A 20804-nucleotide genomic window follows, 5' to 3' on the forward strand; every position below is an offset into this window, starting at 1 on the left:
GGAGTTACAGATAGTCACACTCCAGACGGGTTACATCCAATTGGAGGACCACACTGACCCAATTTAACGACCTGGTTGAACCATAAAGAATGTAAATAAATTCAGATTTCAAAGATTGGATGTCATCTAACTGACTGGCAGGGGGGAAAAAGCGGGGAATGCATGTGAGCTCAACTTTTCTGTGCACATTAACCATGGCTGCTGCCTGAAAGTGGTGGGAGGAAAGAGTCAGTGTTAGGGTGGGGGCAGGTGTTTCTCTCAGTCTTCTCATATGTCTTTCCCAAATGCACTTTCACGCACATTCCAAAACCTAAAATTCAAAGCATATTGGAATGTTTTGGTTGTGTGGTGTCTGTCCATTGCCACGGCGATACATCTGGACTCTGCTGTCTCTTAGGCGATTTATCGAGTGCTCGAGGCTGCTGTATTCAGTGGAAATCCCGCTCTTTAAACAGGCAGAAGGTGCTTATTTCTTCCACAGCTTCACGCACGTGTGTTAGGAAAGATTATTATTATGGGCAGAGATATTCTTCACCGTCACCAACCCTTATTTTAAAGACGTCCAACTAAAGACAAGGCTCCCACACAAACACAACTGAATATGTTGGAGCAGAACAATCATGAAAGGAGAGAGTTGATGCACACCAGCCCTCCGGTGTAAATCTGCCCATGTATGGACACAAACACCCTGTGTGTGTGTGTGTGTGTGTGAGCATGCCTGCATGTTTCTAGATCTTATGATGTCTTTCACCTTCTGCCTCAGTTCACTCCACCATGTAAGGGTTTGACATTTTCTCACACAGGCTTATATTCATCTATAATCTGTCTATGCACTTTTAGGTGCTCCAGGTTCTCGCTTTCTTTTACACATGGAACATACAGGCGGAGGCACAGTTGCAGGAAAGTGTATATATGTGTGTGTGGGTGTATGTGGTTGTTAAACACTGGGTGGTCTAAGTTTGAACATTGTAATAGCTCCTTTTCCACATAAAGCCACAGATAATTTTGAAAACTGGGCAAGGTTTGAGCACATTACTTTACCCTAAGTGTTTTCACCTGGTTGGCCTTTTTCAGAAGATATTTACTGTTTTCTTTTTGGAATTTTACACCAAAATAGTACCGGAGCTATCAGGCAGACATACTTATACTTAGCATTGCTGCCAATCTTAGCTATGCTATTGAAAGAAAATGATAGTTTATTTGTAAATCCAGCAGGAAGGAAGTAAAAATTGACTCAGCTGAGGTTTTGAGAAAAAAAGACCTCCTCACTGCTGAAGCTACTTTAAATAAAAGACTTAAGGAAGGGCGGGGGGGAGCCTCATGAGGGTATTCCAGAATATTTTGTGGTTTATCTCATCTACAAAATCCTATACTGAGGAACTGAACTCGAGTTAAACTGTTTGTCTTGGATCTAATGGATGGTTTTGTGTGAATGTGTATTTGCATGCAGTTTGTGTGTGTGGGACAGGATTGTTTCCTATTCTCAGGGATAGGGTTAGTTGTGGATTGTTTGGTTTGAGTTTGTTCTGCCAAGGGTCCCATTTATGAATAGCTGCAGGTTTAACTATACATAAATCTCTCCCTCTCTCTCTCTCTCGCTCTCGCTCTTTATTTTCATTCGCCACTCCCTCTTTCCTTCCTCTGTCTTCACCTGGCTCTTCACACATAATTTCCATATTTGTTCTCCCTGTTTCTCTTTCCCCTTTCTGTATCTACTTTTCTATCTAGTCGTTCGATAGCTTATGTTTATGTTTAACCTAGCTTTCCCATGTTATAGATTCATTTTCTTTTCCATTTAATCTCTCTCCCCGTCCAGACTACCTGAAGTTTAGCAGTGACTATAGCCATGCAGTTGTGGGTGGCACCAGTAGTGCTAGGGGCATGCGATCAGCATCAGAGCTTCGGGACTTGATGGACACCCTGCAGCGTAAGAAAATTGCCCTGGAAAACAGCCTGAGAGCCAACGGGAATGCCAACCCCTCCTACTTCAGTGTGACACAGGTCAGTCATCCTTTAGCTCCAACATTACCTCTCAGGGCACTTTAACAGGGTTGTGAATGATTCTAACTGATATTCACTCATTACATGAACCAGTTGTTATCCAAACACAACTCTGCACATATTCATCAACACATACATCAATATCAGTGTTTCTGTAATTTATATTACACTGTAAACACTTGAATCTAATAAAGCCTCAAAATGATCATATTTGTGTATTTCCATTTCTTCGTTTGTTTCTGTCTATAGCTTCCACAGGAGAACTGAATTCTTATATATTTCTAATCATACATTTTTTTCTTTTCTGTCTCCCAGTCTCCCCCCACCACACCTGTCTCCAGTCCTGCCACATCTTCATCAGCCTATCAGGAACAGGCAAGGCGTTTCTATAGCTCCGATCGTCCTTCTCTGTCTTTAAAATCTGCTCCCCCTCTTTCCCCCGGGCGACGTTCCGACCCTTCTTCTTCTTTGGCCTCGCGCTCTTCAGTTGGCCGCAGTCAGGACAATTTTAGCACCAGCGATAGCCGACGACTGCACAGTCAGAGCTCCTCTCCTTTACTCTCCACCTGGAATGGTGGGGGATCTTCCACTTCTGTTGCCAGTAGTGAGAACTATCTCCTCTCTCTTCCTCCATCTTCTTCCTCATCCCGCACTCCATCTTCTGGGGGCGCTGCCAGCATGCCCTCTAGCCCCCGTCTAGGACGCCGCACCTATGGGAACCAGGGGAACCAGGAGCCGACGCCCACTAGTCGAACCAGGAAATACTCAGCAGGTTCGCTGAGTGGGATGACAGCAGGTAGGACACAGCCGCTCACTGCCACGGCTCTGTCCCTCCCCGTCCCCCCGTGACAATAATAATGGAGTGCTAACTTTGTCAACGCTGCCTCCACGGCGGTCTGATACTGCTGGGGATTACAAATTTAGCAAAGAGCATTACAGCAACGGCCAAAACGCTGACCTCAACCACAAGTCTAGTCACTCCAGTCAGCAAGCTGCAAACAGGATTAAAGGCCAGACCACAGCTCAAGGGGAAGGTGTCGTGTCGATCTCCCTCTCTTCCCCTAGGACCTCCTCCTGCGCCACCTCCCACTCCATCTCTTCCACATCCACATCCACTCCACCAGATGTAACAATCCCATCCAGGGCAGGGGGCTCCTCTTCTCCTCGTGTTGCCAAAAAACTCAGCCTAACCTCCACCAGCTCAATAGGCTCCATCAGCTCTATAGCTTCGAGCCCTCCAGAACAAGAACGGCTAAGCAGCAATGACGCCTCCTCAGGAGCAGAAATGTCTGTGGCGGAGCAAGAAACACCAGGGGTGGGCCTTGAACTCACCGTTGCACCGGGACTAGGACTTAGAGAGAGGAGTTCTTCATTTGGGAAGGCCGGCCTGGAAACTGGAATTGGTCTGGGGGAGAGGAGGCAGTCATTTGGCAAAGCAGGGGTGACCCCGCCAGGGGGGTTCAGGGAAAGAAGGGGGAGTATCAGCTCCCTAAGTGGGAAGGAAGAACTGACAGACTACCACCAACGCCAAAAAGAGGAGAGACTCCGTGAGCAGGAGGTGGAGAGACTGGTGAGTTTAATTGCTTTTAGCTTCTGTATTTAAACCATTGTAGCTGCTGTTTTTACTGTGCCATTTAGTATTTGCTTTTTTTTTTACTTATCATCATAGAGTGCATCCTCCAGCTAAGCTTATTCAGATAGACTGAATATAGGCAGGAGAGCAGGGTGTTTAAGGTTTAATGTTATTTTGTGCACGCATACAAAGACACCAAACATGGAACGAGTGTAGGAATGCTTCCCCGCTCCTTGCGCTCTCAAACATACTCTCCCAGGGAGCTTAACACAGGCGCACAGTGAGGTTCACCACTTGACAGGTGCTCATGGCAGTTAGCCCATACTAACAGCACTATTCTTAACCCTGTACTTGGATTGTGTGTGTGTGTATATGTGTTCATATGAGGTTCATGTTTATGTCAGTCATCTGGAGGTCCACCCAGTGTGGTTTGCTGTGCTAAGGAGCCACAGAACACATCAGTCAGATGTGGGTAAGAGAAACCAAGAAGATTACAGAGTTATAGTGTAGCAGGTGGATAAACACATATTATCAACATATAATGACAACTGATCTCGTGATCCCTCTCTTTCTATTTCTCTGTTTCTCTCAGCCATGTTCTCACAATTAAAGTGTCTCAGTATCTCTGATTTAAAGAACAGTTTGACGGTGGCTTTTGACAAGCCTCCAAATTCTTATGAGCGTGGTTTTGAGCTTTCATGATGTGAAGATTTTCTCTTTTGCCGGTATGAAGATGGGGGAATGAATTGTGTTGCAGTGTTGCACTTAATTGGGTTGAAACTATTTCGACTGCCTGTTTTAGTGCGTGCCCTGGTGTTAAATATCATCGATGATCCACATTATACAGGGAGTTATAATCACGTGCATCTCTACTTTAATCAGATGACTAAAGGTGAGATGTAGCAGCAATTGTAGCGTTTCAGTCTAGCCTTATTGTCTTGTATTTGTCTGCCCCCTAGTGGTATCTTTAGAAAATAGAATTCTGAAACAAGAGACTGCTAAAAAAGAAAGCTGAAATTAATGTCTGTGTTAATTAAAGGCACACAAACCTTTTAAAAATGAATTTAAAGCAAGGCGTGTTGTCCAAAAATTTCCCAGCTCGTTTCCTGTCTTTCGCTTCTTTCACCATCTTTCATTTTCGTGCTTTCTCCAGCTTTCCTCTCATCTGTCCGTGTCTTTGTCCTCTCTTCTTCTTTCTGTCTCTTGCTCTAGTTGACAGCTGATTACTATAGAGGCTCCACAGAAGCTTATGCCCATTAGAATAGCGCAAGGTGACAAACTGACACGGACACGTTTTGTGCCAGCTCCTGGTTCATGTTACGTGTTATAATTGGGGTTTGTATGTGTGCATGGTAAAATGTGTTCGATGCTTTGTTATATGTTGCTTCTGACATAACTGTTTAACTAAGAAGCACTATAAAGTGAGTGTTTCGTGCTTTTCCTAAACACACAGTTAACTATTTCATGATTTTCACAATCCAAATGTCACCTGGATCCGATTCTCTCCTTGTGAAGAATCCCCTGGAAAGCATCTTGTTTCCACGGTGACATTCATAGACACATTCCTACTTTGGAGTCAAAGCCGGTTCTTGTGCACACTTATGACCATGGTTGACAGCTGACCACCTTCTCATTAGCTCACTCTTTCTCTCTATCACTCACACACACACGCCTCTGTCCATTTCCCCCCCCTCTCTGTATCTAATATTACTAACACAGGCTGGCTGTGTGGCTCATATACGTAACCCTTGAGAGAAGTAACTGCTGAACCTGCAAGAGGGCATTTTTGACTCTCTGCAGCCTCCGTAGTGCCCCACATATAGCTATGCACTGGCAGGGAGAAGTGCTCACTCCAGGGATTCCCAGTGAGAAGAAATGTTTCTTCTAAAATCTGCAAATATTAGATCAAATTAGATCCACATACAGGAGAGGGTCATGCTGAATACTAAGTAAACGCTACTTTTCTTTATTTTGGACTAAACGGAAAAAGTTTTAGAAGGACTGACTTCTGTGATGCTTCCCGAGGTAATACTATTATTTAAAACTTGACTAAGCTCAATACTATAGGGTTGCATTGTATTTGTGTAAAACTTCAGCAACATGTCAACATTAAAAATCTTAAATAGTATTTGCCACTGCATGCACATAACCCATACACGTGTGTGCCTTTATGTTTGCCATCATCTCAGGAGCGACAGCGGCTAGAGACCATCTTGTCTCTTTGCTCTGAGCTGGGCCGAGCTGAAAGGGACGGAGGCGCCGCAGCCACCAGCTCCACTTCAGCTGTTGCAGACCTGCAGAAGATCAACCAGGAGCTTGAGAAGCTGCAGCTGAACGACGAAGATGATGACACGCCTTCTGTGTTTTCCGACTCTTCAGCTGTTAGTGGAATAGTCGGAAACGGGCACACGACCTCCCCTGGATCGGAGAACGGTTACTATGATGATGACCTGCAGGTACGACGGAGGCGTAGCAGCGGTCACCGAGACAACAGGGCCGAATCGCCTGCTATCAGTCTGCGAAGCTTTGCCCCCACACCTTCACCACGTGCACATAGGACAAATGAGGTATAAGACACAGGACACTTATTTTGTGACTGTTAGAACTTTATGCTAACACAGAAATGCCCTCCATGTGTGAGTGCAGTATCACTGAGGTGTTATCAAGAGCAAAAACAAATGTTATTTGGTGTATAAGATGAACTAGTCTACAGAACCGTGTTTGTTCAGTAGAATCATATAACTTTTGACCCTCATTCAAAAAAGTAGGAGAAAACATAAATTTAAAAAAATATTCCGGTAGTATAAAATAAATACAGTGAAATATGCAATGCCTTGATGGTCTACAGACTTTAGTCACTCTGAAGACTTCATGCAAGAGAATATTCTGTAACATTAGTCTCTGTTGATTTGGTAAAATGATAGATGTATGTTTTTTCTTCTCCGTGCACCTTTGACCTTGGTCATCTTACTAAAATATTAATCAAGATTTATGCAGGAAGTGTTTAGCCCCCCATTCATCCTGGAAAACATAACAGTGACAAGGATCCCTCCTCCTAATACTTAGAAAGTATTGACATAAACATCCTACTCAAGCACAGATGGGAGACATTTACAGTCTATTTATTAGATTAGAGCAGGCTAAGTGTTAGCATTTGGAACTGACAGCAGGCATTTGTGTGTATGTATGGAGCCCATACGCTTTCCTTTCCATTTGTGGCATCAGTGATTATTATTACAGGTCTCGCAGATATGTCAATGTAAGTGCATGTTAGCAGGAGTTAAATCAGCGACTACATTGATGATGATGTTACCAGGCTCTAGAGGATGCAGCTCGCCATCGTGGACAGGACACGATCCCTTCAGAGGAGGAAGTGAGGCGCGTGGAAGAGGAGAGAATCCAGGTCCTGAACAACATGGAGGAGCTTGAACAAAAGATCAAAGAGCTGGACAATCAAATTGAGGAATCTGCCCGAGAGGTATGTAGACGATGATGATATTTACTTTATTTATTGATTGATTTATTGTCAAGATTAACAGAAGATGAATGAGAATGTTTTGATAAAAGCACAGATATAAAGTATTGGTTTAAAACTGAGCGGTGTGTGCGCGTGTTTTTGGGTTTTTTTTTAAAGGTCGAGGTTGAGCGAGCTCTAGTTGAAGCTGAGCAGGAGTCCGAGATAGCAGCTCTTCAACACGAAAAAGATGCTTTAGAAGCGCTTCACAACAAGATGGCTGACTTAGAGACCCAATCCCAGCAGGAAAAAGAAAAGGTATTCAAGTTGATACACTCAGAATGGGATGCTTACAGACCTCTTTATCATCTGTAATCCAGCTGGGTTAAAAGTTAGAGGTCCCTTTGAATATGCTTAACTTTGCCTTTGAATACATATGGTCATCAAAAGGGGAGAGAAATACACATTAACATATGGAAAAATTCTTTTAGGTGTTTGAAAAGCCATCTCCATTCACTCATACAGCCTATATTTTTACTAGCAACATGCATTGAATGGCATTAAAAATACATAAGCAACTGAGAGACCCGGGCGGTAGGTGTTAATCCTTCTCATGCTCTCTCTGGTCCAAATATATATCTGCTAAGACTGTCCGGGGAGTAGCGGTCATCAAGTGATCCTGTTTGGCAAGTGTAGGGAAGCAAGTGTGCCTATATTTTTTCTACATTTATAACACCATATGATATTATTGACAGAGTGGGAGGTGTAAGCAGATAAATGGACGGTATTTCTGGTGTGTATCCGTGTGTGTGCGCGTGCTTTGGTTTGGCCTGTGTTCGACTGAGTCCTGGACTCACTCTGAAATTTCCATGCACCGGCATCTGCCAGCGGAAGAAGTTAGGGAAAGAAAAGCGAGCGATCGGGTAGATGCGTGTAGCCCCGGGTGTTAAAAACTGTGGTTGAAGAGCAGATGAAGTTGAGTGCTTGCGCAGATTCTAGGTGAATGTGTGTTTTGTGTATTTTATAGAAAGAGCCATCAGTGTGATAGTTAACCTCTGCTGCGCCATTCCATACATGCCCGTTCTCTCTTCTTACTTAATCATTTCAATCATTTGCATTCATAAAAAAACGAATAAAACGACAGAAGTGAAGTCTCATAACATCATTAATCAGTTTTCCATTGCGCTCCCTCCAGCTTTCCCTCCCTCCCCACCCACTAGGCTATCCGTACTGACCTGGTCGCTGTAGTAACTAACTGTTGCTCCCCAATCCCCACTAACTCTGCCATCCTCTCTGTCCTTTGTGTGTGTGTGTGTGTGTGTGTATGTGTGTGTGTTCGTCTTTTTGTGTCCATATGTACACATAAACAAACGTGTACATGGTGTACGTCCTCGTGTGGGAATGCGTGTGTGCATCTGTGTGTACGTACGTTTGCCTGCCAGGCGTGCAAGCTGCTGCAGGCAGAAAAGGGCAGAGTAGAGAGGTTGGCTCAGATTGTGTGTGAGCAGCGCTCCCAGCTGGACAGCTGTCCTGAAGCCACCAAGGAGCCCCTGCAGGAGCAGCTAGCCAGGGTCAGTACACACAAACACACACACATATGCACACAAATACACGCACATACATATATTTAGAAAAATATAGTGGAAGAGCCAATGGAAATCATGCATATTCGAGAAAGTATTCAACATAAATGTGACAGCTGTATCGGCAAATACTAGCACTGACTCTAAACATTTGTTCACATGACAGACTCGTTTATACAATGTTTGCTTACTTGCATGAGAGCATGGCACACTTTCAGAGCTAACGTTCATTCTCAATCATTCCCTCTTTATGTTTTGTATCATCTCTAAAGTGTCAGGCTTTGGTACCTGTTTGGTTCTTACAGACTCACTCTGTTGGGTGTAATGTCTAAAGGCTTCACCTTTTGTGTTTGATGAGCGACTGTTCTTTGAAACGACTTATCAAAGAGGCGGCACATTTAAATCATCTTCACTTTGGGGCGAATGCTTATGGTGTGTGAAAGGCTGCATGTTTAGCCAAACGGTAGTGATGTGTTGTTGCATGTTTAGTGTTGATGACACACACATTAGAGATTTCACAGTCTGGTTTGCACCCGTGTCTACGTATGTTATGGAATGAGACGTATTTGATAAACGATTATTTGTCGTATTTGAGTATGTTGGCATTTCTTTGCTAATATTAGTAGATGCAGGTTTTTATGTGAGAAGGTTTCTTTTATGGACACTTGCACGTATACTTGATGTTCTTTCTCTAATGTGGTGGCTACAAAAGCATGCAAAGTTTTGGATTGGTGGAATTTTTCTTGTTTTTTATTGCAATTTATGGAGTTCAAGTTTAGTGAAAGGGTTTGTTTTAAGTTTAGGAGAGCGCAGCATCAGCTTTGGAAGTAAGTTTAGCCATGAAAGACAACACATATTACTACATTTATGCAGATTACCACCTATTATGCCTGTGTTACTTTCAGGCCATTATTAGGGCAATGCCAGACTGCAGGATGTGCTACAGTACATTGCTGTACTCAAAAAATAAATAAAAAAGAATAAAAACATCAGTAGCAAAGGAAGACTGACTGCTTGGTCATGTGATCCTAGGGTACCAGCCCTAGATCTTCAGATAATTAAAGCCCGCCACAGCGGTCTGTATCAAGCAGGTTTAAGCTGTACTGCACAGGGTACTGTGCTGCTTTGACTTCAGAAATCTTACAGTTACTCCCAGTGACAACTAAAAATTTGTGAGCAGTAGTGTACACTTGTATTATCTATTTCATTGTGTGTATCAGGACTGCGAAGTGCTTGAGGCAGAGACAAAGCGTTTTGAGGACCTGGAGTTTCAGCAGCTCGAGAGAGAGAGCAGGCAGGACGAGGAGAAGGAGACCCACACCCAGCAGCTTCTCCGGGAGATCGCAGACTACCAACGCAGCACCGTCACCCGCAAGGTATCAGCTCTCTTCTCGGTTGTTCTTGATTTAAAAATCCAGCCTGTTTAATCTGCCGTTTGAAGCTGAATTTGCTCTTTAAATGTCAATTTGTTTAGATTTGCAGGGTTAACAGGAATGTTTGATTCATACTTTCTAAGCAGGCTAGAGGCGCTTGATAAGTTTGTTCCGCTCTCCCTCTCGCAGGAGCGTCTGTTAACTCTGAAGAAGCAGTCGGCGCAGATTACGCAGCAGGTTCAACGAGAGAAGGAGAGCTTCTTGAAGGAGAGGAGCAACCTTGAGTCCATGCTGCAGAGAGTATGGCAGATTTTATGTTCGCATGTGCGTGCTGTGCTCTGTATTAATGATGGGAAAAGTTCATTTTTGTGTCTGTATCTGTCTGCCAGGAGAAAGAAAGCCTGGCTGTGCTGGAAAGAAAATACGCTGGCCTCACCGGTGGACGGAGTTTCACCCTGAGAGAGGTTGGTGTGATTGGCGGCTGCTGTGGTTACTTACGAGTCCTGGAACGGGCGATATCCTGATTTTAATGGCTATGATTTCCTTTTCCGCTTGCTAGGATTCAGCCTCTTTGGCTGATGTGTGTCGCTCCCTCCTTTCTTCTATTTTTCTTAAGAACGCAGAGGTACTTTGCCTTTCTGAGCTAATATTTCCCCTTTTGTGTTCCACTTTATTTTTGGTTTCCATTTTTTCTCTTTATTCCCAGTCTTCTTCTTTGTTTTGCCACTGTAGCCTCTTGTTCTAACTGCTAGCTCTTGTAAAGCACTACTAGAAGTTCCAGAAATTCGAGATGAAGCTTATTTTTTTACGTCCACGTACTGTATATTAATGCTGACATAATCTTGTTAGTGTGTCCTTTGTCTCATGTTAACAGTGTTGTGTGTAAATAACTTATTTCTGAAATTGCCACTAAATTTTTTGCATTGTTCTAACAACTAATTTCCACGGCTAACTCACTTCCCGCTATGCCTCACCCCTTCTCTCTCCACATGACACCTTGCAGGGCTATGTCACAGTCAGTGAAATCAATGAGCTTTACTCACAGCTTGGGCAAGACCCTAAAGCTGCTCCTGTCCCCACTCTGACCAAAGCCTCTCCTGAGCCCGAGGCAACCCTTTCCCCTGATGAGGACACCCCCAAACCAGCGGAGGATGAGGTGTGTGTAGTGGTGTGACGGGTTTATCGTGTGTAGATAAGTACGCCGAGGCGGATGGTGCAAAGTGTGCGGCTGGTTCTCTCCCCCAGCTTGTCTTCCTGTTTCTGCGCTCATTTCAGCTTTCTGACAATGTTCCTTTCTTTTTCCGAAGCTCTGTCGTTCTTCCTCACCTGCCGACTGTCACTCCTCTTCCTCCTCTCCTTCTTCTTCCTCCCGTCTAAATCCCCGCCCCCTCCCAAAAACACCCTCTGTGCACTGGCCAGAGAACATGGTGACATATCGAGACCCTTCCCCTCTCCCAGACTCCCCCCCACCTCCCCTTCCTGTCAAAAAGCGCCATCAGCAACACAGGCAGGTAATGTGTGTGTGTGTATATGTATACCATATTTACATATCTTTGTGGGGACCAAAAATTGGCATGCTCCTATACTTGTGGGGACTCCCAGCCATTATAGGGACAAAATGCCTGTCCTCACTCAAAATGTGTTTTTAGTGTCAAGGTTACAATTAGGTTATGTTTCAGTTTAGGGTAAGAGTTAAGGTTAGGCATTCATTTTTGATGGTTAAGGTTAGGGAAGCGGCAAGGGAAAACATAATGTCAATTAGATGTCCCCACAAACATGAAAACACGACTGTGTGTGTGTGTTGGTGTGTAAACAACTGTGTGTTTATTTTTATATCACAAGCATATTACATTGAAACTAGATCCGTCTGTCTAAAGAGTAAAATTATTGAATGTGGGTTAAGAAAGGGAGAATGCATTTCTGCCACTGTGACTTATTGATCCTCCAGCAGATGGCGCCAGAGTAAGACATTTTAAATCCTGCACACCAAGACTTTACGTTACACTTAAAGTATGGGGACATTGATATATGACTGAAAGTGAAATGAATAATTTTAATTTTTGGTAATTGTGTTCATGTGTTCTGTGTGTGTGTGTCTCATCAGCATTTCCGTCTGCTGGAGGAGAGGAAGAGGTCTGAGAAAGAAAGTGGCTCACATCTAAGTGATACATTACCCTGGAAGAAAACCGCGACCGCCATGAACCCCCAGTTTATGTGTGCAACACTCGGGCGCAGCTTCCCCACAAAGGTACAAACAGAGATGATTGTGCATGTAAAAAAAAAAGAAAATTGACAGCAACTTCCGACTAAATATGATTAGATTATATTAGATTAAATCTAAAGTTGATTTAGTGTGAAAGTTTGTGGTGTTTTTACAGATGGGAGTTCACAGAGCATCTTATTTTCCTTGACATCAAATGCGAGATGTGTTCATATGTCTGCTCTTCTCTTCTTCCAAAGCGCTGACATTTTGTCACGTTTTCATGAGAAATAGGGAGCATGGGAGCTATTTGTGATGTGCATGTCTAACCTGGATCACTTCCAAACTCGTCCCGCCTTTCTGCGCAGCTTAATTAGTTCTGATTGGATCTCATTTTATTCATTGACAAATGTGACAGTATGTTTCATCATAGTTTTTGTCCTTGTGCATTAGTTTTTGTTTAGTTATCGTCTCGATCTCATCAGAAAACAGGTTTTTTACGAAAACTATGGTGGAAATGATTGGTTTACAAATTTACCACTAAATGTCAGACTTGGTCTGTGTATCACTTTTCGGCTTCACCACTTGGTCTTTGAGTTATAGTGTTTATTATAAATAGAATATGAAGCACCCATTTCTTCTCCGTCTTCTTGATTCTTTATAGTCCCATCAGCCTCTGGTACAGACTACAAGTTGTGGCAGTATTCTTCCAAGAATCCTCAGTTTATCCAATAAGGAAAGTGAATCTCGACGTCTGCATAAAGGTAAAACACACACACAAATACACTTAACTTCACTTGATCTTACTCTCTTTTTTTTCTCTCGTGTATCGCACAAACACACAAAACCACACTCATCGCTGAGCTGGGATTTGAAAATGCACCTTATATGGAGACAATATCCCAGCAAGAGGCTTTGTTTGTGGGTGTGCACCTCATTGTGTTTTGATAAATTCCACATTTGCTTATCTGTCAGTGGAGGAATGTGAGCGTTCCATCACTTCGTGGGGATTTACACGAGTTGTTGTAACGTCTTCACTGTTAAGAAAATATGACACACAAGAGTGTAAAGCGTTTGCAGTCTGTGTGGATGTTTGCTGTTTGGCCCAGAAAGATACAGGATGCCACCTGAAGGACACCATGCCTCCTCTCCATAGCAACCTTTTGCATAGGCATCGCTATTATAAATTAAATTTAGATTTGCACCTACTTAGACATAATAATAAGTAGTTTAGTCTTTCATAAAATAAATTTTTCATTGCCCTTCAGACAACAAATCAGCATTTTGGGGGATCATTTTGAAGTACTGTGTGTCTCATGTTATAAGAGTACTGTTGTTGTTTTCTGGGAACTGGCACGTGTATCTGATGCCTTGGCCCCTTTAGTCCCCTGATCTGGCTCATCTGATGGGTGGGTCTAGTAAACAGAGCTGATGGTATCAGTTTTTGTGTGTGTGTTTCTTCCTGTACCAGGAGGTTTAGTTAGTCTCTCTTTAAAGTGTCCGCACTGTAGATCTGTCATCATTCATCCGTCAGCTTCTTGAGAATATCTTTTTGTCTTTCCAGAAGTCTTTGGACAGTTTCAGGCTGCTGTTTTTATTCATTTTTAAATCTCAAAACCTGTTTCTGTGCTTGTTTTACAGAAAATATTTTTTCCTCTTTATTTTCCATTTATTTTGTGTGCTTGAGTGTCTTACTGTTAGGCCGCAGTTTCACCTAATCGTAGCATTAAGGCCTGGATATATTTTTTCCCGGGACGTGTGAGTACACAGTGTAACGGTGGCAGGGCATTGTAATCAAAATTTGAACCCGTCTGGGCAGTCTGTCCCAGAAGAAGTTACACCGACAGGTAGAAGACTTGGGTTGATGCGTGGGCAGGAGGAGTAAGTAACCTTGGTTGCTACTGGAGAATTCATCCTTTTTCGTCTTCATTGCGTTTGTGTGTATCCAGGTCAGCCGAGCTCCCGAGCTGCTTCTCAGACCAACGTCTACCTCGATGCCTTTGGGTACCGTGAAAACCAGGCCTTTGACACAATGAGTGTGGATAGTAGTGACTCTATTGAAACCAGCATCTCTGCTTGCTCACCTGACAACATCTCCAGGTAGGTGACACAAAGGCCTGTCAGCAGTGTGTATGCGCTGATGAAAATAACTGTTAAAGACGTCTTTAGAATAAGTTGAAATGGGACAGAAAGTTGGATGAAGTGGGGAGGGCTTGCTAGCAAAAAATTAAATAAAAAAAGAGTTTCCTGCCTTTCATGTTCCCTCCTTGGAGAATAGGATGTGTAGAACTGAGCGTGTAGCATGAGTTAAGGGGGGAGGACTCTGTTGATTAGAGTTGTAGGGATCAGCTTACGGAAGACAGAAAACATAAAGGGGTGTGTGCGCGGGTGCCTTTCCAGTCAGGCCCCTCAGGTTCAGATTAACTGAGCAAACCAGCATGAGTGTGGAGGTCCATTTAGGGGTTCAGCCCCCCGACTGGAGTAAAACCATGTGTGCCTGCTTTCCCTCAATCCTTTTTACATCTTTTGTCTCCCCTCCTCTTGTTTCTCTGAATGGTATGGTCTCGTTCCAGCAGATTTGAAACCATTTGCAGAGTTACATCTCTGTTTTGCGCGTTTTTATTCTCAGTGTGCTTTGGCTCAGATTAGGCTGCATGAGGTTATATTGCACTGGAAGTCACGTTGGGGAATGTGGATCAGTTTTATGACAGAGCTGGAGTTTTTTTTGTTAATTTGCAGTGATGAGTCCTGTTTCGGGAGATAGAAGTGTTAGAACAATTTTTTTCCCAAGTAGTCCAGAACTCGAATAAATACATTTGGAACTGCACGGGTGTGTATTGACAATGAGTGCAGTTACCTCTCGTCGATTGAGGTAAGAAAAATGCCATCGGTGGTACTGTTTAATTCATATTTGACTTTGGTGATATGTTGATATTCATTCATAATTAAGTACTTTTTCATTTAATAGTAACAAGTGCTCTAATTTCTTTCAAAATGATTCGACTTGTTACTGTTTTTGGATTCTTTGCTGGTGTTTTGTTGAGAAAAAGCATCTGGAAACTGATGAAGAAGACAATGAAAAAATAGCAGAGTGGGGAAAAAAAGAGGTTTTTTTCCCTTTTGCAAATGTTCTAGTTTTTTTGTTAGTTTTTTTTCATGCCCTCCCTCCCGTTCCTTTTTTGTCCTCTCTGCACTCGGGCTGCTCCACATTTCTCCACCCTGTCTCGCTTCCTGATTTGTTTATAGTTCAGTCTGATGTGCACCATTCTTCTTAGCACTGTTGTGACATCAACACCGGGTATTCATTTCCTCCTGGATCCAGATAAGAAGCTGTGTGTGTGTGTGTGTGTGTGTGTGTACATTGCTTATGTTGCTTAAATCTGGTTACACGGTCATATTTTGGGAATTGGCCTTCCCCTGAGTATAAAAAGGCAAATTCCAATAACAGAAATATTTAAAATGTAGTGCTCAGACTTGGTTTAAGGTTAGGGTAAAGCAGGTTATGTTCAGGGCTTGGGTAAGGTTTCATAAAATGAATGTAAGTCAGCACGGCGGTGGTACCAGAAGTGCATTTGTGAGAGTAAATAGACTTGGCAAGAAAATTAGTGTGAGAAAAAGAATTACTGCTTGACGTGACAGAGAAATACATACATAGATCCTTTCGCTGTGATGTCAGGAGTGAGTGTCATGTGTAGACCATATGCAGTTTGGGAGACCCTAAATCAGACAAGGCCTCAAAGACCTAAAGAGATAATATAGATGGTTTGCCTTGGCAACGCGGCCTCTTTTCTTAATGGATTTCCTCTTTGATTTAGCGCGCACGCACACACACACACACACACACACACACACAAGCAGTGAATAATCAGTATTCTCAGGACAGTTTAGCGTTTACTTTGGAATGTTAAACAGAGTTCTTCTTTTTGGCTGTAGATCTACATGTGTTGTATGCATGTATGTACACACACTGCAGCCATTCATCGACCAACTCGAAAAACTCCATTATGAAAAAATCCTCGATGCAAGTTTTTCACTTTGATCTTTTTTTTAATCCGCAACTCTTTAGGGCTCAGTTGTCACCATGACTATGTGAGCGTTTCACCCACACTAGAGACTACAAATACAGCTGCAATAGAAGATGTAGATGAACTGTTTAAATTAGGCAGCTTACTAAAGCCGTCCCACTTTTTATCACAATGTTAACTGCAGGGGTGAGTCTAAAGGGGGGCATGGGGTGTTCTAGGCCATATTTATTTGAATGATTTTGCAGATTTATATTAATTAAAGTGTTTTATTTATTAAATGGTATTGTATATAATATTTAAAAATATAAAAAATAAAACTGCTAAGTTGCACACTGAATCATTACTAGCATTAATTGTTATTATTAATTATTAACAGTTATACCAATAAGAATGTCACTTTTATGCTGACATGCTAGCTTCTCTTCACTGACTGAATATTTACTATTGCTCAGTGATAAGACATAAGTATTTCTAATCCGATTACTTGATTAACTCGAGTACTAAAACAATATCGATAGCTGGAGCCCTATATTGGATTATAGTAATGCCGACATTCATCAAACAATTTCAAAGAAAAGTCCAAGTTCATTGATTTTCTCATGTCGCGTGTTGGTGTACCCACTGGTTTTTTTTTTTTTATTAACTCGCGAACTGCTCCCTTGCATTTTTGGAAAATCCCAAAGTGGGTTTTTTGTTTGTTTTTCTATGAGTGTGTTTGATGTAAAGCAAAGGATACATTATTTCCTTTAATGGTTGCTGTATGTGCTTTTTGCGCTGTAGTGCCAGTACGTCAAATGTAGCCAAGCTGGAGGAGATGGAGCGCCTGCTGAGAGAGGCGCAGGCCGAGAAGAACCGCCTCCTCGAACACAAGGTCACTATTTGATTTATTCATATTTTCACATTTTATTTAATGTTAGAGAGATATGTAGCGTTAAAGCCAACATGCAGATCAGTCGAGTATCTTTGCAATAATTCCAAACCTTAAAGATAGAGGTGCTACTTCATTTGCCCAAACTGCAAAATTGTTGTGTTTTTTATGTGTGTGTCATTAAATAACCTGTGACTGCATCTGAATCGTTCTTAAGGAGCGGGAAATGGAAATTCGAAAGCAGGCCTTGGAAGAGGAGAGGAGGAGACGGGAGGATCTGGAGAAAAGGTTACAAGAGGAGACCAACAGACGCCAGAAACTGATCGACCGCGAGGTGAAGCTTCGAGAAAAGCAGAGGGTGCAGGTACGAGCTCTGGGAAGAGCTGTGGATAATAGAGGTTCTTTATCCAAAACATACTTATGAACTTCAAGGGAACTAACCTTTTACCTTCTTTTGACAGTGCACTCTGTCTTGTTTCTGTAGCTTACTTTTATACATTTCAGACTAGAGCTGGGCGATATGACCCAAAATTCATATCTCGATATTTTTTAGCTGGATGGTGATATACGATATATATCTCGATATTTATTTTTTTTAAAGCCATAAGGTAAGAACAAAAAGAGTTCTTAGTCACACTGTGTCCCAGATGTCACACAGGCACTTTTATTAAGTGCCTGTCAGTCACGCAGTTCTACTGCGTGACTGACAGCCTGGAGTTTGAAATCCTCTTTGTAACCATGTCTCTTAACAGGTACCATTTATGGTCCTTATACACACACAATACGGTAATATTACGTTGAAGCACAGTACGTATTACTCCGCGAGGCTCCAGACTACGGTAGCCGTAATGCTCCGACAATCCATCAAGCGGTGCGGCTCCGTAGCTTACCAAAGTCGTACTAAAACATTTTTTGACAGATTGCTGAGCGCCATGTACCACCTAAAATCGGTTCGCGGTCAGCTTTTAGGCCATGCAGCTCCTGTGGGCTGCATGTCGTTAGCGCGGTTAGCTCGCTAACACGTTGGCGCCGTCCAGCCCCACGCACGGGGCGATCTGCGGTAACTCGTTAACGGAGATTTGCCGTGTTCACCTTGTCGTTGCCTGCAGGTGAAGCTATGGGGGAGGGGGAGTTGTGTTCAGTGAAGGAGAGGCGAGGCCGAGTGAGTTTGCGTAGAGACAAAAGTGGACGAAAGAGAGGCAAACTTGCGGCTCCACAAGTATAATTATAACGTAACATATCGATATAAACGATATTGTCACATCTTACATCTCGTATGAAGATATATTGATATTTTTAAAAAACTCGATATATCGCCCAGCCCTATTTCAGACATACTTACAGCACCTCCTTCTGCATGGTTTTAATCATGTCTGTGTTGACAGTTCTCATAGTAAGCTTCATTTATCATCTTTAGTTCTTTTTCCCGGACCATCAAATGTTGGCAGCAGAACAAAGAGAGAGAAATACTCTGATGTTTCCTAATGTATGACTTTCTGTAAATCTTTGTGTTTTATAGGAATTTGGTAAAAACAAAAGAATTCATAAGAAATTATAAATACATCTTTGTCATTACATTCTCAAATGATTCCTCTCCCTCAAGTCCCGGCCTCTTACTCGGTATCTGCCTGTGAGGAAAGACGATTTTGACTTGCGGGCTCACATTGAGTCGGCGGGCCACAGCCTAGACACGTGCTTCCACCTGTCCATCTCTGAAAAGACCTGCCGAGGCTACTTGGTCAAGATGGGAGGCAAAATCAAAACGTGGAAGAAACGCTGGTTCGTCTTTGATCGCAACAGACGCACACTATCCTACTACGCAGGTAGGGACAGCGCACACTTGCAACCACACACAGCAAAGTCTGATTAAAAACAATTTAAAAAACTCTCTGTGTAGATAGAATCACAGACACATATGTGTTAAAGTTTTGTATTTCTTATAGTTTGAATGTACTCGTATGTTCTCTCCAGACAAGCACGAAGTCAAGTTGAAAGGAAACATTTATTTCCAAGCTATTGAAGTAGTATACTATGATTACTTGAAGAATGCACACAAGGTATGCATTTCACCAACAATGATACAAAAAGTGCATTATAACTCTTTCTTCTTCATTCACAATTCATTCTCTCTCCCTCCTTCAGAGCCCAAACCCCTCCCTGACCTTCAGCGTGAAGACTCACGATAGGGTCTACTACATGGTTGCTCCCTCTCCCGAGGCCATGAGGATCTGGATGGATGTGATCGTCACAGGCGCTGAGGGATACACTCAGTTCATGGTGTAGTGAAGCAGATGTACGGGCCTCATGTTTTTTTTAATGCTGCAGTCCTTTGTGGGTTTTGAAGACAAAAGTATCAGCTCCTTATTTTCCTCCTGGATGAAGTTTGTGTGCATTTGTGTTACACAGATAACACTTCATGTTGTGTTACAGAGCTCTCATGTGAAATTGCGGGCAGATATTGGACAGTTTAACAGTTTAACTGTCTTCAGAGAAGAATAAAGTTTTTTTGTTCTGATTTTTTTATGTAAGTTAGAAACATTAGTTAAATCAGAGCTGACTTTGGCCTCTATATTATGCCCTACAGTGTTCAACATTTTATACAAACTGTATACATATTTCCAATATTTCCAAAGAAACGGGGGAAAAGGCATTTAAAAGCATTTGTACATTATGAAATGCCTCATAATCTAGTAAAGGTATATTTTTTAAATGAATTCATTTCATGTATGATTAATGGGGCATTCTCAGGTCTTAAATCTGTGCGTGGATGTGCATGCATGCATCATATGATCATGTGTGAGTATATACACATGTGATGAATTGCCTGCTCTGTGTGCGCGCGCAGGCACTCTGTGCACATTGCCTATTTACTATGGGCTTTTCCTGTAGCTCCAAGGTGCTGTACTTGCACGGTAAATGACACTAATATTCCAAACCACACTCGCACAAACCAAACTAATCAGCCCTTCTCTGAATGGATGCAGATGCCGGGTTTACAACAGTGTCAGCATAGGTAACGTGTTAATAAAACGCCAACGTATTTGTACATTTTGCCTGCTAATTTCTTAAATGTTATGACATGTATGGTCCATTATCAACTAAAGATGTTTGTTTGTGCCTTTTAATCACATTTTAATTTTTTTTTTAGCACTACATACATCTACAGTACATACAAAACGCCAAAGTGGTGAGAAAGTACGCTAGTGTGGAATTGCGGTCCTGGATGCTTTTTTAAGGAAGAACTTCAGCAGGATGAAGTTTTATTGTTAGAAGTCAAGCAGACGAAATCTATGGTACATACATTTATTTGTCCTAAAGTGACTGATTACTGTGCTGCTGCTTTAGTCCACTACATTTCATTACATTGCATTTATTACCACTAATTTAATGTGTTTTATTTTTTTAATGACTATTCCACTATGATCACTAATGCTGCTTTATGCATTATACTCCATACTGCATTGGCATATTTCTGTCCGCTGATAACTGCATTTATAATCTTGCCTCCTGTGTTTTTGCGTGCTGACCAAGCTTTATACATATGTGATACAATGTATATTTGCTTTGAAATATCTTTAAAGTGGAATATTATCTGTTTCGACATGACGTGCCGAGCATATTTTTACCAAACTAATGGAGTTGTCACAGAGGAAGCTTTCATGTGTTTTAATCCAGTATTTTTATATAATTAATTTTTATGTTGATTTTACTGTATTTATGCCAGTAC

At 42.3% G+C, this 20804-nt stretch overlaps 2 protein-coding genes across 2 annotated transcripts in view; both read left to right on the forward strand.

The window, feature by feature from the left end:
* Nucleotides 1-3174, forward strand: part of LOC120741163 (pleckstrin homology-like domain family B member 1) — a 19565-nt gene extending 16391 nt beyond the window's left edge. Inside the window, exons 7-8 of the mRNA XM_040043864.1 lie at nt 1817-2001; nt 2317-3174. Coding sequence (XP_039899798.1) covers nt 1817-2001; nt 2317-2850 — 719 coding nt within the window. The 3' untranslated portion in view covers nt 2851-3174. The remainder of the gene's footprint in view (nt 1-1816; nt 2002-2316) is intronic.
* On the forward strand, nt 2847-19417 carry LOC120741161 (pleckstrin homology-like domain family B member 2). Its single transcript, XM_040043854.1, has 17 exons — nt 2847-3571; nt 5764-6141; nt 6891-7052; nt 7209-7346; nt 8471-8599; nt 9832-9987; nt 10174-10284; nt 10374-10448; nt 10988-11140; nt 12089-12232; nt 12849-12948; nt 14134-14284; nt 16990-17080; nt 17295-17441; nt 18681-18900; nt 19049-19134; nt 19220-19417. The coding sequence occupies exons 1-17, from the start codon at nt 3287-3289 to the stop codon at nt 19358-19360; spliced, it is 2667 nt and encodes an 888-aa protein (XP_039899788.1). The 5' UTR covers nt 2847-3286; the 3' UTR covers nt 19361-19417.
* Nucleotides 19418-20804: the final 1387 nt, after the last annotated feature.

Source organism: Simochromis diagramma, unplaced genomic scaffold (assembly GCF_900408965.1).
Source record: "Simochromis diagramma unplaced genomic scaffold, fSimDia1.1 OVJJ01000602.1, whole genome shotgun sequence".
NCBI classification, from domain to species: domain Eukaryota; kingdom Metazoa; phylum Chordata; class Actinopteri; order Cichliformes; family Cichlidae; genus Simochromis; species Simochromis diagramma.